This window comes from Cyrtonyx montezumae, unplaced genomic scaffold (assembly GCF_038088225.1).
Source record: "Cyrtonyx montezumae isolate F1298 unplaced genomic scaffold, pur_monq_1.0 scaffold_3, whole genome shotgun sequence".
Lineage (NCBI taxonomy): Eukaryota > Metazoa > Chordata > Aves > Galliformes > Odontophoridae > Cyrtonyx > Cyrtonyx montezumae.
Window position 1 is genome coordinate 147,160,554 of NW_027072034.1, and position 17,088 is coordinate 147,177,641.

The 17,088-nt window shown below is 40.7% G+C and overlaps 1 protein-coding gene across 2 annotated transcripts in view; it reads left to right on the forward strand.

Moving 5' to 3' along the window:
- The first annotated feature begins 1,044 nt into the window (after positions 1-1,044).
- Positions 1,045-17,088, forward strand: part of LRRK2 (leucine rich repeat kinase 2) — a 63,820-nt gene continuing 47,776 nt past the window's right edge. The window contains exons 1-7 of one of the 2 annotated variants that reach the window (XM_065743588.1): positions 1,045-1,287; positions 1,367-1,452; positions 5,547-5,653; positions 9,245-9,333; positions 10,712-10,846; positions 11,983-12,117; positions 14,849-14,980. In XM_065743588.1, the coding sequence (XP_065599660.1) occupies positions 1,128-1,287; positions 1,367-1,452; positions 5,547-5,653; positions 9,245-9,333; positions 10,712-10,846; positions 11,983-12,117; positions 14,849-14,980 (844 nt within the window). In that variant the 5' untranslated portion in view covers positions 1,045-1,127. The remainder of the gene's footprint in view (positions 1,288-1,366; positions 1,453-5,546; positions 5,654-9,244; positions 9,334-10,711; positions 10,847-11,982; positions 12,118-14,848; positions 14,981-17,088) is intronic. The other variant, XM_065743587.1, reaches the window with a different exon arrangement.

Genomic DNA, 17,088 nt, shown 5'->3' on the forward strand with positions numbered 1-17,088 from the left:
AGGAAAGCATCCAGGTAGGCTTCAAGTATGTCCAGGTAAGGACATTCCATAAGCTCTCCACGCAGTCTGTGCCAGTGCTCTGTCACCCTCACAGTGAAAAAGCTCTTCCTCACGTTTGTACTAAACTCTCTGCATCCCAATTTGTGCCCGTGACCTATTATTCTGTCCCTGGGCACTACTGAAAAGAGCCTGGCTGCATCCACTTGACTCCAGCCCTTTAGAAGTGCTGATGAGATCCCCTCCTGGTCTCTTCTAGGCTGAAAAGCTCCAGGTCTCTCAGCTTTTCCTCATAAGGGAAATACTCCAGTCCCACAATCATCACTGCAACCCTCTGCTGAACACCCTGTGTCTTTCCTGCACCAGGGAGCCCAGAACTGGGCACAGCACTGCAGCCACAGCCCCACCAGGGCAGAGCAGAGGAGCAGGATCACCTCCCTCAACCTGCTGACCACACTCCTTTCAACACATCCCAGGATAACAGTGGCTTTCCTGGCGGCAAGAGCACACAGCTGCTCAAGTGCAGAACACCCAGGTCCTTCTCCACAGCACCCTAGGGAAGGGCATTCACAATCAGCACATCACACAAGGCACACGGTGGACTCAAGACCTGCCGCTTGTCCATGGTATAAGCACATCAATTACATCTTCCCTACAGAGTAAGCTACCACATAACTACGCTGCTTTCCTCGACGATAACACAAAAGAAAAAGACAAAAACACACCACCTCAACCACTAGCACAACCTTCAGGGCTCTACTTATAGCCGCGGCAGGATGAGGGGCGGAACCCGGTGCCGCCGCTCCGCCATTCTATTGGACACTCGTGCTGTCAATCACTGCAAACGAGCGGGCCGCCAGCGCGCGGGCCCTCGCGGGCGCTCCCTGTCGGCGGTGGGGGGCGCTCCCTCCTCACCTCCCTTCCTCCCGCCCGCGGGGCTTGGCCGCCGCCACCGCGTACCCGGAGCGCGGGGCGGGCAGCGGGAGGGGCGGCCCGAAATAGCCGGGTGACGCCGGGCGACGCCGGGCGACGTCGAGTGCGGCGGGACGGGCCCGCGTCGTGCGCTCTCCGTCCCCGTGGGCCGCGTCCGATGGGGTGAGGCGCCCGGCGCGGGGGACGGCGGCGCGGCCATGGCCAGCGGCTGCCACCGGGAGCGGGCGGCGGCGGCGGGAGAGGAGGAGGCGCTGAGGAAGCTGCTCGTCCGGCTCCGCAACGTCCAGGAGGGGAAACGGCCGGAGACGCTGGTGCAGACGCTGAGCGATTTGCTGGAGCTGGCGGCCCGGCAGAGCGGTAAGGGGCGGCCGCTGCCCGCCTGCCCTCCCTGGCTCTCTCCGCCGGGCCCTAACTCCTGCTCTCCGTATTCCCGCAGCTCCGCGGCTGTTCAGCGGCTGCAGCGCCCACGTGCCCCTGTTGCTGGTGCTCGACGTGTACGCGGGAGCGGCCGGCGTGCAGCAGGTAACGCGCGTCCCCGGCACGGGGCGCCAGCAGCGGTGTGAGGGCGGCGGGCTCCGTGGGACTATCACGGTCATCGAATGGATTGTGTTGGACAGGGCTGTAAAGCCCACCCAGCCCCTGCCGTGGGCTGGCTGCCCCCCACCAGCTCAGGCTGCACAGGGCCCCGTCCAACCTGGCCTTGGGCACCTCCAGGGATGGGGCACCCACAGCTTCTCTGGGTGGCTGTGCCAGGGCCTCACCACTCTCTGAGTAAATAATTTCTTCCTAACATCTAATTCACATCTCCCATCATTTAATTTAAAGCCACTTCTCCTTGACTCTCGTGTAAAAATCTGTTTCTCTTCCTGTTTATAAGCTCCCCTCAAGTACTTGAAGGCCACAGCGAGGTCTTCCTTCAGCTGTCATCTCCAGGCTGAACAGCCCCAACTCCCCCAACCTGTCTTCGTAGGAGAGCTGCTGCAGTACTCTGATCATCTTTGTTGCCCTTCTCTGGTCTTGCTCCAACAGCTCCACATCGTTCTTGTGCTGGTGGCCTCAGACCTGCACGCAGAATGCCTGATGGGGCCTCACAAGGGCAGAGCAGAGGGGGACAGTCACCTCCCTCTCCCTGCTGGCCACTCCTCTTTTGATGCAGCCCGGGATACAGTTGGCCTTGCATTCTGCAAGTGCACACAAGTGCTTCGGGGCTCTTTATGCACTTCTGCACACCTCACAGATTTCTGAGCTACTGGCAGTGCTTCCCAGTGTATTTCTGATATGTCAGTATTTTGCAACAATGACACAAACTTATAGCAGAATGACTCAAGGTACGTTTCTGCCCGTGTAGCCCAATCCTATGACAGTTATACAGCCTATAGTTTGTAGGGGAGGCATCCCTTTTTCCTCAGAGGAGCAGCTACGGCTGAAGCTTCTGCTTGGTTACTCCTGCAGTGTTGTCCCATGTAAACAAGAGGTAGTACTTGATCTGCTCAGTGCTGAGCTCACAGTGCTGCTGCTGAGCCTGTCCTGTGCAGAACTCCTTCCTGGCAGGCGTGTATGAAGCTCCTGTGTATGGTATGGACAAAGAGTGTTTACAAACTCCAGATGTGTGAGGCTCATTCTCTTTGTGTATCAAGTACATCGGTATGGTTACAAAATGTCTGGTACCTTTTACTTGTTCTCAATTCACAGAACAAATCATGCTGCATATGCCTCTGAAATAGTACTGTTGTGTAAGGGTTTTTTTTTTAACTTCATAGACCTTAGCTAGTGGTCAAAGCATAGAATTCAGATTAAAATATGAAAGGTTCTTCTAAAGACTGAGTGCTTGTGCAGAGTCTGAAATTTGAAAGTGTTTTACTGTAGAATTGTCAGATCACTAGGAAAAAAAGAAAGCAATATATTTTTTTTAGGATGAAGCATATTAGATATGTCAAAATTTACAAAACCACTGCTGAGGAGTTCAGGCAAAGAAGTGAAAAACATGAGATTTAACCTCAGCTGGTAGCAGGTCTGAGGGGGCTGCACAGGGCTCTTAATACCATTAGAAGGCAGTGATCATTTAGTTCTCATTTTAATAGTGTAAAATTTTCAACTTTGATTTGATTTAGTACAGAACTTTAAAATGACTTCTATTCATTGCCTGCATTCACTTCAGTGTAGAAGTTACAGAGCTTCTTTGCATTACTGTGTTGTATTCAGGCATCAAATGAAAGCTCAAAGGCAATGCAAAGCTCCAGTCCCCACAAAATGCCATGGGCAGTTCTTCCTTCATGTTCTGTTATGGTATTTACAAACACCCACAGTGTATCAGCAGAGCACTGCCTTCCTTGCTGCACCACTGCAGCTCCTTGCGACCTTTGTGAATGGACAGTCCTATGGCAGCAGTGAGGTGATGTGGCCCTCATTTCAGTGTAGTCTCTTCATACTGCTGATGAATTTTCATTGGATATATTGATTGACTCACCAGTTGCCTTTTTTGCTTTTGGCATCATAATAGAACTGACTCTCATGAGAGAGTAAGCACAGTGAGAGTGTGAAGTGAGGATTTTCTTTCCTATCCTGTGCTTACCTAGTTACAAAGCATCATGTACAGTTGCTATTCCATCAGCTTGTACAGAGTCAGTCTGCTTAACAGCTCAATATTGCAGGTACCAGTACAAGTCAGATTAAGTGCATAAACCTTACAGGCTCCTTTGTAAGTAGGAATATACTGAACTATAAAGTCTGTACCACTATAAAGTAAAATAGACATATTTTAAGTGAACTTTGTAGTTTCTTTGTGCAGTTACTGGCTGACTCTGGCTGGAGCAGGTTAGAAACTATGGAGCAAAATCGGTATGCATTTGAGGAAAGAGCAGTCAGCAGAGCTTTATTGTGTCACATGGAAAGGTGTGAGCTAATGTCATATAAATTCATTGCATGCTAGAAATGAAAAGGGCTTGATTTAAAAATAACAGGGTTTCAGTGCTGCCATCAGCTGTCTCTTGTGTGTGTGGGGGCCACTCAGATGTTTTTAAGAATATCTTTGTGTACTGTGCTTTTTTCCTTTCCCTGTATCCTTCAGTATTTCTGTTATTTAAAAGACCCTTACTTGCTTATATAATTGTTAAATGGATAAAATAAGCTCTTTGTTATCTCAGGCTGTGATTTTAATATTGCAGATCTGACTGCATATCACCAGGTCACATGTTTGCTTCTGACTTCTGTGGTTCCACAGTCCTTACACATGTTTGGCACACCTGGAGTTGTGATAATCCAAGTAAAAATGATCGATACAAATGTCAATACCAGAGACCATTTTACTTCTGTGAAGTCACCCAACTTTCATTGGGTTCTGCACTTAGCAATTACTATGGCAGAAAATGGCACTTCAAAATCTTTCTTAAGTAGTGTACAGAGTATCAATTAATGTTCATCTCTGCAATGTTGTGCTCATCTGCAATTGATGATCATCTCTCATGCAGATTTGCTATTTGTTGCTTTGAACATGGAAAATTAGATGATATGTAACCCCATACTGGGGAGCTGTGGTGGTCCTAGGCCATGGAAAAGGCTGCTTACTTTTCTGGTTTTGATAGCTGTCTTGTCTTGGCCCCTTTGCTTTATTTAACTCTTCTGCTGAAATCTGGTTTAATTGTGCTTATTGTTTTTGAGCTACACCTAGTTTATAGAATCACAGGATCATAGAATGGCTTGGGTTGGAAGGGACCCCAAGGGTCATCAAGTTCCAACTCCCCCGCCACAGGGCGAGTTATCTTCTGTTTGAACCCCATTCTTACAGCACACAGGTCTACTTCCACTTTTTGTTCTTCTTCAGTTTTTTTATATGGTCAGGAAATGTTTACGCTTGGTTTTCATTTCTATTTCTGAAATCCATTTTAGTTTGAACTTTTGACATTTTTCAGCTCTCTTCCTCTCTTTCAGTACAGTGGGGTTTTCTTGTTCATTAGCTAATTTTTTTTTTTTTTTGCATAGGTTTTGCTCAGTGACATCATTGACATGTTCAGTCTTATCAGCCTGAAGGCTGATACACCCAGCATGTTTTTGTAATGATAAAGACCATTGTTCTCACATCACAGAACAGATTTCTCCAACATGGACAGCCAAAGAGGAACATTTTTTTCAGTTTATCTTATTTATTTTCAACATTATTTTCAGATATTTAAAAGTCAAGGCTCTTAGAGTGGTGGTTTTCAAAAACAAATACATCCTTTCTCCTTATCATTTGTAATTAAGTGTCAAATTCTTATGGTGAATGCTGTGCCTCAATGAAGTTGGAATAGCTGTAATAGTCAGTGATCGTTAGTGCCCCGTGATAGAACACGATGGATCTCCTATCTTTTTTCTCTCTCAGCATCTCTTATGTGTGTGTTCCCTAGCCTCAAGCAGTAGAAGGTGGTATGTTGCTACAAGCTTTTGCACTGAGCATTATTACCATATGCTTTACTTTCAACTCTTAACTTGTATATTTTGTCTTGTGTTAGTTCATGATCCCTCATTTAGCTAGGTGTCTTTTCAGAACATCTGTCCTCTGAAAGCTGGGGTATTAAAACACAACACTTAGATTCTGAGTGGAGTTTCTCTTCTACAATAGCCGTATTTTTGTTTTACAGATGGGTTGGTCGCTTCTTTGCAGATTGATAGAAATTTGTCCAAGTACTCTACAGAGCATAGCTCTTAAGGATGTTGGGAAGGACTGGGAAGTACTGGGTGTTCACCAGTAAGTATGTTGTATGCTAAGAGTCTTTCAGAATGTTTTTTATCACCACAGCATAAATATGCAATAAAATGTGTTTATTTAAAGTTATTACATCAGCTTCTACATAGAGGTTTTTTTTCATTTCTTCAGTTCTTGCAATGAAAGACTCACACAAGCAGGGGTCTGTGTGTATAAATTCCCTGAGTAAAGAAAACTAAGGCAGGCTCCTCTCTGGGATGTGGCCAGTGACAGGACAAGAAGCATTGGGCACATATTGAAATAGAAGAAATTCCACTTAAACATTAAAGAACTCAACTTTTTTTTTTTTTTAATTTTTTTTTAAGCTTTGAGATTGATCAAACTCTGGAATGGGTTGCCCAGGGAGTCTGTAAAGTCTTAAGATATTCAGAACCCAGCTGTCCAAAGCTCTAAACCATCAGCTATAATTGACCCTGCTTTGGGGAGGGGAGCTGAATTAAGAGGTATGCAGAGGTCCTTGCCAATTTCAGTGATTCTGGGATTCTGTGTCACTGAAGTGTTTTATTTTAACAGATGCAGTGTCACCTGGACAGTTCTGTGTGTGTTTTTCACAAATACAGTGTGTTATATCCACAAGCCTTAAGTGGTATAAATCAAGAAAGGTGTTTCTCACACCTAATCATAGTTGTCTAAAAATAAAATATTTAAAGTGCTTGGCTACCTGTGAAGTCAGTGGACAGCATTACTTTCACAAGATTATTCTTTCCATCGTTGTTGTAAGTAATGCTGAAGCAAGGCATGCTTGGATTTGAACATGCCTGTATCCCTCCATTGGCTGTTGAGGGAGCCTAACCAAGTGGCTTCTTTATGGCTGTGTTTAGATGGGATGAAGACTGGCAAAGGTTAACCAAAGTTGTTCCATAACACAAATGCTAGCTGCAGATGTAAACACAGTACAGATGGGAGAGAAGGGCTTGTTTTGGTGTTCTCTCACTTTGACAGGTTGCCTCATTCAGGGCAGATGATGACAGCAAGGACCTATAGCTCCACTAGTAAATCTTTCTCTGCTTTTACAGTCTTCACCATGCCCTTTCTTAAAAAGGTTGCTATTGTAATATCTTGCATGAAGTTGTGGTATGTTTGTTGTGGGTTTTTTTGTTTGTTTTTTGTTTTTAGTAGAGTGCAGAGTCAGCAGGGGCATGAACTGCCTTGTTTTTGTTGGAAAGCACAAGTGATTTTTTGGTTGCTTTTCATGAACAATAAATAACTGAGGTGAAGCTGTACCAGGAAGTTAAGACTTCTTTGGAAGGCTTGTTAATTAACTAATTCTGAGAGGTACAGTAATGCTAAAGATACTGTTGTTTATCCTTTGGTCCCCAGAAAATTACTTCATTTTTGGCCTGGTATTTCCCATAGTCTGCTCTATTGAGTTAGCCATCCACACCTGTTATGAGTTAAGCACAACATAGCCACCTGCTCACTCCCCTCTGGAAACTGGGAAGATAATCAGGGGGGCAAACTGAGAAAACTCATCATAGAGATAAAGACATTCCAATAAGTAAAAAAATAAAAATCAATAAAACAAAGCAGATGGCACAAAAGCAATAATTTGCCACCAGCCCACCAATGCCCAGCCAGTCCCCAAGCAACAGCAACCCCCAGCAAACTTCCAAACTTCCCCCAGTTTTCTTGCTGAACATGGCATTACATGGTGTGGAATATCTCTATGTTCAGTTCAGAAGAGCTGTTCTGGCTGCATTCCCTCCCTGTGTATTGTCCATAGCTGATTACAGAGCAAGGAGGTGAAGAAATCTTTGTGCTACATTTTCGACATGGGTATGCGTGTACACTCACGCCTGCAAATAGACAATAAAGTGTTTTAGGAATGCCTACAACTACAACATTTTAATCAGCAGTTTAAAGAGCCACGTTTATGAGTGTTAGTTACTCTACCAGCTTGGTTGGGGTAGCTCCTTGTTTTTGTTGATTCATCACCCACATATTTGGTCCATCCGCCTGGTCTGTACACTTGGCCAAGAATTTGCCTCAGGACTGAAGTGCCAGTATCCAAAGTGTGCACACAGAAGTGCAGGGAGGTATCTGTTCTGAGTTTGAAGTGGAAAAAAAGATAAAAATGTAGATCATGTGCATTTAGTAGGATTTTATTTGCCATTCTTAAGATCAGTCCACACATACTATTTTTACTTACCCTCTTCTGTGCTTCTGTGTATTAATCATCACAGCTACAACAGTAGTGCTCCAGAAGAGGAGAGATTTATGCTAGCAGCATCACAGTGTGGCGAGAAAATAAATGAAACTTTTAATAACAAATAAATTTAAAAAATTAATAAACATAGAGAGGAAATGTAGTCATTCTAGCTTCAACAAGGCACACAATATCATTGCTACAAGCTGGGGAATGAAATTTGGATGAAGCTTTCAGTGCTGCATTTTTGTTTTTGAAAACAAGTCAAGAATGTTAACAGATTGCAAACAACTAGACAGTCCATTTATTGGACCCTCTCTAGACAAAGACACCTTTGAAAATAATTGTTTGCAGAGTCAAGCTCTCCGAAGTCATGAATATTAAAAATGGAAGTTGATGGAGTTTTTTTGTAAGGCCTGACCATTTTTATTTCGTTTTTAATTATACAGTCTTGGTATATGCTTCATTAATTGCAAAATGAATGCTCATTTGTTTTCTGCCATCATCATTATGCAGTGTGTGGCCCACTGCCTTATTTTTGATACCTTACTTGAAAACTGGCCTGTTAGTTTCCTTTTGGCTTTTCTTATCATTCATCAATATTGTTTAGAGCTTTACAGTTCTTGTTTAAAGACGAGTTATTACAGATCTGAGGTTACTGTCTTGCCAAGAGATGTCATAAGCATCAACTGATGTTTAGGTGCCCAATTTGATAGCATGGTCTGGGTTTTTCAGAGTAACTACCATTGCTAGACTCTTAGTGTTTAAGAATTCAACTTTGTTTGACTCTACTTGCATCATTTCAGAGGTTAATATCCATGGGTTTCAAGTTGGCCCACCTAGAAAGGAGAGAGTTTACAATTGCCAGCCTATGAAACACTTTGTAGTGGTTTGTCCAGCATCACGTAAGAGCTTTAGGACAGAACCCTAGGTAGGACAGAATTCTTGAAGGTGCTGTTCAAATTCTTTAGCTGGGAAATTGCTTTTTGTCTCCCAGAAGGTCCTTTGTCATTCACTTTAGCTTCACTCTTGCAACAAACAGAACACTGACAAATCATCTGCAGTATGCTGCACCCCATGGCCCTGCTTTCTGTAGAAGAATTCTGTTTTGGATAAAACTTGTCTTCTGTAGAATTAATATATGTATATACACTTGATTAAAAGTTAAAGTGATAAATCACACATCACTATTTCAATGAAATATAGAAACTGTTGAAATACCAAAGTTATTCTTTTACTAGCTTGAAAAAAAATATAAAACTGAAAAAAAATGACAAAATGAATTGAAGAACAAAACTTGCTTGAAAAACTGCTACTTATTTCTGTAACAGTTTTTGTTTGTTCTTTTTTTAAGTAACTGATTTTTAAAAAGTATGTTAGTATTTCCTTATCTGTAACTCTTCCTTTTTTTTTTTTTTTATTTTTAGGCAGATTCTTAAAATGCTCACAGTCCACAAAGGAAATGTAGATCTCTCAGTAATAGGACTAAAAACTTTAAATCTACTCCTGATGTCAGGTATTGTCTGTTTATTTTCCTACTTTATGTGAGCTTTTAAAACACAGAACTGTGGTGTAAGTTGTGTGACCGTATGCTTTGCCCTGGTTTGTCTGTTTTACTTTCCAAAGTCATTTGTACTGATATGCAAAGTAATAACAGTATGTTTTGCACCTTTATTGAACTAGGTAGAAAGGAGTCTCCAAATTGCAAGGCTGTGAAGAACATGGCTGATTAATTCTGCCAGCTTGTTATTAGCATAGACACAAATACTTGCTGTATAATTAAGTTAAATAAGTAAGAGCTTATTCTTCCTTAGCAAAGTATAAACTTGGTGACATTCTGACTTGATTCATTTAGTGCTGGTTTGTAAATTTGAAAGGAGTAAATCATCTCTGCTGTATTTGTTACTCTGCTATCCAGTGACCTGATCTTGCCAGGTACTGAGACCTTTTTTTCACAGTCCTAAACTGCTGAAATTAAAGAGAGACTGCAAGGGACAATATTCTGCTAGTTTTATTCATGGTAGCATATAATACTAAATTATTGTTCAAATAGGAATGCCTCTATTGGTTTTAGAAAACATCAGAATCAACCTTACTTACAGAATAGTCTTTATTTGAGGTAGATCCGGCTGTCCAGGTTTCTACTACAAGCAGCATACTGAGAAAGGCACATCCAGAAAATGCTGCATGCTCTTTATTTGTCTATTTTTTAAGATCGTTACCTCTTGAATTTGCTTTCCTCTTCCTTTGAATTATAGACTTAAACTCTCACTCCAAATATTTTACTTCAGAAAGATATTTGAAATTGTACCATGTCACCTTGACAGAAAAATCTACTAGTACTCTTTTTGTCTCTATGCCCAAAAACTTGATCTGCACTCTAGCTCGTTGTGATAAGCCACAACAGCCAAGAGAATGCAAGTAGGATTTCATGATTCAAATGGTCAACTCTCAAATTCAAATGGTCAGTGCTTCACCCTATTTGCTTTCCTCTGGAAATGTATTCCAGCCCTCTTAATTGCAGCAATTTACTTGTCAATGAAATTCTTCAGGTAGAAAGAAGTGCCTTTTTGGATTGGTTGATTTTCCACCAGTTTAGCCAGTTGGACTGGCTCATTGAGAGGTCTGACAAGTGCCAGTGCAAAGTGGGAGCAAGAGTGTAGAGGGGAAACTATCTTTTTTGCCAGTAATGTTTTAAACACACCAGTTATATTCTAAAATATGACCTTAAGAAATAACAGCCTCCTCTGTTATATAGAAACCTGGATTTGAGCCACTAGAGTACATTTTAAGGACATAATTAAAGACTTTGGGGTTTTAATGATTAAGTACAATGCTTCAGTAAACATGTTGAGAACATGTAAGCACAACATATAATCTTTTCTTCTATTTAGATGTAATTGCTTTCCTGCTCCTGGAGGAAGAAGTGGATGTGTTTTCTTTGGTATTTAATGCCATGCATACCTTCCCTAAAAATGAAGAGATCCAACAACATGGATGTAGAGCATTATACAAGCTTTTTGAAAAAGGTATTTGTGGGTTATTAAATTAAGAAAATGTATAAGTTGGGAGGGGTAATTAACTGCAAAAAAATGAGTCCTTACATTTCAGATTTTGTGTATCAAATGTGTTCTTTGAATGAGTTATCTCAAAACAGGTTTTCTAGGCAGTATCACAAGATTTCTGAAATAGATAAATGAGTATGAAAAATGTTGCTGCATTTCTAACTGATGGGATACAGAGTTAGGAACACTGGAATGAAGAGTAGAGATGTTTGATTTTAAATCTCAACAAGCAAAGTTGCTTATTTAAAGACTGATAAATGTTAGGTTGCCGGGAAGGTGTGAACTAAAAACAATCAGAAAAAGTACTACGGCCTTCTGCTTTTGATTCTGATAGTACTGAACATCAAGTATGTATCTGTACATACTGCACATACATATCTGTACTGCGTTTTTTTCTGAGGGATTAAATCACTATGCATTCAACTTTACAAAATTTTCAGGAACTGTTCATGTGTAATGGCCAAAAATGCTATTTTTTGAAGCAGTTTTTCTTTGCATTGAGTTTCTTGCTTAAAACTATTGAGAAATACTACTACCACTACTACTACATCTCCACCTGGATCACTGCACAAACTGATTCACTGCACAACTGCAGCTATGTCAGCACAAATGGTAGGAGGCACTGATGGAAAAACCTTAAGCTGTTATTACAGTGAAGGTAAGATATTATTAAGGTATGGTTGTAGCCTTTATGGAAAGAAATCCATTGTCAAAGAAGCCGATAATTGAAATAAAATCATAGAGTATATGAAATGACATTCCATGACTATTTTCACTGTATTCCATCACTTACATGTTGCCTTGGTGAGGAGCACCTGAACTTTGTTCTGTGAAAAAGTCTGAAAGGTATTTTTGCAAAATGATCACAGGAAAGCATTTGAAAGTCAGAACTCAGTTACAGAAAATGTAGTCTAGAAAAAGCTCCTAGTAAAGCAGCTCAGTTTTTGTGCAAGGAATCTTTATTGAGGAAAATGGAACATGTGTTCCATAGAAAATAAATATAAGGAAACTTTATGAAAACAATTATATTTTCTCATCTTGTATCAGAATATGAACTATCTCCTTAAAACATACTATCTTTCTTTTCCTTTTTAATTTAGTTCCAGAAGAGCAGCTGACTGAATTTGTTGAAAGCAAAGATCATATGATCATACTGGAGGTATTTAAAGAATTTCCAGAGAAAGAAGAGGTGATTCTTCCTGCACTTTATTCATTACATTCCTTAGCTGGTCCACGTAAGTGCATTATTGAAAATCATTCTTCCCATAGCTTACACCTGCTTGCCTCAGTGCATGGTAATCTTTCAGTGACTGTGAAGAAAATAAAGCTCCCATGTCTCTCTAGAGAAAAACTGATGTTAATGCTGTAAAAATGATGACACGTTTTGACAGAGGGTACAGTTTGCAGTGAGAATTGGTTGGGAGCTGTCAGACAAATCACTTTTCTGTTTTCTGGGGAAAGTACTGACTTGTAATTTTTAATGAGACTTTTTCCTTTTCAGCCATTCTTATAATAATTAAATCTCCCATAAAGAATTTTTCTTCTGCTCAAAATAAGTGGTAACTAAGATGCTTATCATGGTTGTAGAGGTTAAATTTCAAATGCTTTGCCTTTTAGAAATGATTGAATGATAAGATCTATTTACTGACTAAATGTATATCCAGTGAGTTTATGTAGCCTGTAAAGAACATTGCTGGCAGAGGCTGTTGCACTGGGAGAAGGTTTCCCATGCACTCCAATGCAGGCCAGGGGTGAGAAAAAGTGTCTGGGCTCAAGCACTCCTCTCTTATCATTCAGTGATGTGTGCAACAAGGAACATAGGTAGCATTGCACATGTTATAGAGTCTCACGGTGCTTTGTACATCTGTCCATTTGTATAGGAAACATGCTGGCCCAGAAAATGCCATAAAACATGAAGTAGACTGCAGTTTCCCACATTTTATCAGACTCCAAGCTGTTCAGTTTCTCTTTCACACGCCTTTTGCTTTTCCAGTTTGTGTTTAAAAATTAAACATTCCTTGAGCCAGAAATAATTGTACCTTAACCCAGAAGCTATTATCCTTTTCTGAGGAAGAGGGTGCCAAATTTTAAGTACTTGAAAAAGAAATAATTTCTTAGGCAAAGTGTAACAGTTCCAAGAGGAGGCCTTGACAAAGATTTGGTTCAAGGTAGGTATTCTTTTTGGAGTTAGCACTCTAAATTTGATGTGAAGGACTGAAAAGAGAAACAGAGATAGCTTGTGCATGAAAGTGCAAAGCAAGGCTATTTAGGCCAGCATTCATACTCTTGCTCTATTACATCCCAGAATGTGTTCACCTTGGAGAAAATCATTCAGTACATACATAGGCTTTGTTCCAGCTCATATGTCATAAGAAATGGAAGGGTGGCAGTTTATCCCAGTGCATTACAAAGTCTCTTTCTAATTTCAGTTGTCTTGACTGAATGAGCAAATGCTTTACTGCCAACTGTCCACCAAAGTCTGTTGGAATGTTAGTCATTGGCATGTATCCAGGCTTCTCCTGTAGTTAATGGGGAGAAACAGGCATTTAGTGGGGAGAAACAGGAACCTCCAGGGGAAATGTTACCTCAGGCTAACAGAGGTACCTGTTGCTCCCTGCTCAGATCTCATGAGTTTCTGTGAGATCCTGGATGTCCAAGTTTTGATGGTTAAGATTAGATGAGACACATTCCATCTCTTTTTCTCTAGCTGGTCTTGGGAAATGGCGACTCGCTGCATACATACCACTGCTTTGATCTTGCAGGACGAGAATATATGCTTAATTATGCTCTCTCTGTAGTCAACAATTGTAGAATCTTACAAATATTCTAATGTATTATCACCTGTGAATTGATGACTTCCTGTGAAGTGTGCAAAACTTTAAAAGGCATTTTCCAGTTAAGAGTGACATGAGTGGTTTCACTGTTATCTTAAAGCATTGTGAAAAGTACCTTCCTTGAGTGATTCAGAAATGCTTCTCACCAGAACTTCCTTTTTCGATTTGCAGGATATCATTGTATACAGGAAAGCCAAGCTGTTGAAAAGAATACTAAGAAATTTTATAGACTTCTGTAGAGCAGATCTCACTAAATGCAAGCTTGCTGTCCTCTGTAGAAAAGGATACATTCTGTCATATTACTGAATAGTTTGACTGTGCCATTAGTTCTTCTATCTGACTGCATAATGAACAGTAAATAGGGTGAAGTGACTGAGCCCTGGCATGTACTCCCCAGTGAGACTGTGGCATCTCTGTCCTTGCAGATACTCAAAGGCCATTTGGTCGTGGTTCTGGCTCAGGGTGATCCTGAGATCCAGAGGTATTGTTCCAGATGACCTCAGAGGTCCCTTTCTACCACAACCATTATTTGATTCTGTGAAATACAGAATTTGAACTGGCTTTCAAAATATTAAAGGAACATTAGATGAACATTTCTATGCCCTCAATATGTAATAGTCATACAGTAGAGCTGGTTGGAACCGAATTTTAACTTGGTGACTTTCACTCTAAAAATGAAGGAAAGCGAAAGAGGAAGACGGTTAAAAGAAATGACATCTATTAGAAAAGAGAAATCTAAATTGTTTCCCAGCTGTATACCCCAGGAATATTTCTCAAAATACTGTAAAATGTAACACTGAACTAATATTTTTAAGTCTCTTCATCTTTAAGAAAAATTTTACATACAAATAGTTTTGAGGAGATTCCTGTTAGGTGGCATGGTGTGGAATGGAACAAATCCATGAAGGTTAATACAGACTCTGATCATAATTGTTTCCAAATGTTGGTAGTCATTAATGCTTTCTACAGCAGGACTAAGAAAAAAAACCACCACCCCTCTTCTCAAATTGCAAGCAAAAATTGAAACACAGAACCCATTTTCTAAATAAATCAATGTAATTGAAGCCTCTATTACAGCCCAGTTACTGCGTTTTTTCTTCTTAAGAGGTAATTTTTGTTTCTGTTTCTTTAGCCAGCAATGTTGAAGTGCTCATGTCTGGAAATGTTCGCTGCTACAATGTTATAGTAGAAATGATGAAAAATTTCCCCAATAGTGAAACTGTTCAGGAAGTGTGCTGCTGTTTGTTGCATAAGCTTACATTGGGTAAGTTCACAACATTTTTTTTAGTCAGCTTATTCTAACTGTAAGAGTTGGAGTTACTGACGTCTAGTGTTAAAGCCAACTAGAGCTACTGTTCCAGGGGTATATACTGTTCAGGGTATATATAGCTCTGAATTTTTAACAACATAAAGGTGTTGAGGTAACATGGTAACAGTATGGCATCTTTTGGAGATAAATGTTAGTAACAAAGAGGGAAGCTGCCAAAAAAGCCTAGAGTGAAAAGAAGAGTTAGGAGACCAATAGATCTTCCATTCTTTATAACGTTATTACAGAATGGAAGAAAAATCCTTCCAAATGCCTTTTTGAAGTGGTAGTGCTGAATGTGTGAGAACTTGGAATGATATGAGAAGCGTTCCCCAAGGCTGTTTTTTTCCTTCTATGTTCAAAGGCTTGTGCTGCATTCATTCCTGCTCAGCTCTGGTGCCTGCCTCATGGCCCTCTGCCTGCAGCCATGAGAGAAGCAAATGACTAGACTTCCCTTGGCTTTGGTACATTGTTCATCTTGGCTGACAAGGGCTAGTGTCACATCAAGCAGAATAATAGCAAATGTCTAAAAGGGATTTAATGTACTCCTTATCAGCTCTGTGCTATCTCTTGCCTCTGTAGTAAGATGATCTGAACAGTTGCTAAAGGTTATGTAATAGAAGTTCAAATGAAAATAAATACATTTTTCCCTCTACTGTGTTAGAAAACACTGTGAGTAGCCCACACCTCTGAGTGATGGCAAGTTCCTCATCACTTAGCCAAGGTCTTTCTCATGAGCTACTTCCCACTTCTTGCAGGTGGTGGCCTGAAGCTGCTGCAGGTGCTGGTATTGCTGCACAAATCCTGTTAATCAAATCAATCTCATTCTGTCACCATCTGTTTCCTCTCCTTCATGCAGATATTGTAGAGAATGCAGATCAAACTTGAGTGCAACCCAGAGCAACTTCCACTTCCCTTCCAGAAAGCCAAATAAACATTTAAAGAAAGTGTGGTGGCTTCTCAGGTGGTTTTTGCAGCTCTTTGGCTAGACGTGATGTTACCCTTGAGCAGCTTCCTGGGCAAGGCCAACTGAATGGTAACAGAGCATCTGTGGGGACACAGCAACTCTGCTGACGTGCTATGATCCTGCCCCGTGTGTAACCAACTGATTTCATGGCCTCTGTCAGGCTGGAATGTGCATTTGTCACAAGTATCTACTGACCAACAAGTAATAGTGGCAGTTAAACAGCCACGAGATCTGTTACTTCTTCTTTCAGCTTAACAGATGTCTCTCCTCTTGATAAGCTGCCACTTTGGGAGGGATATGGGAAGAGGTGTCCACAGCACCAGGCAGTGAGGGAAACTAGTGTGAAGTTGCTAGGTTGTCCTTCCTGTCATGCACATGAGACTGGTAAAGAAGTGGGGTTAGCTTTTCTTGTGCATGTAATTCAATTTTTGAAACTCAAATACCTATATTTCTCAAGCAGTTGAGAAACATTGATACAGGTTTGAATTTTACCTTTTGTGCTGCAAGTGTGAATCTCATTGTTTACAGACTGAAACCTAAACAAAATTAAGTATCAAGATAGGAATCATAGTTATGTAACTGTATTTTTCCAAGTGAGTTTTGAATTAAGTATTCTGCATGATACTTGTTTTCACAGTAAATTGAGAAGTTATTTTCTTTTTCTTGATTCAATTTGTGGAATTCCTTATATTCAACATACAGTATGTACTGTGCAGCTTGTGATAAAAGCTGTGCTTTAAATACAATAGTCATTAAAAGTTAGTTCTTTCTACTGTTCCAGAATGTATGTGTTCTGGATTTACAAAGGGTAAATTTGATCTATTTAATGAGGACAAAATCAGAAGGCAAAACAGGGTTAAAATGCTCTCTTGGCAGTATAAATCAAATCATTGCAGGGATTCAAGACCAGGATTGCTTTTGTTTCCTGGCAGGAAGTCCGTAAATGATACACAGACTGTATTCTTCTTATTTTGCTGACAGCATGTATTTCATTTTGCATTAAACCTCAGTCTTTTTATTTAAAAAAAAAACGCCAAATGAAAACAAAAACATCATAAAGAACTTAGATCCCAGTTGTTTTTTTTTCATTCTCCTTTTC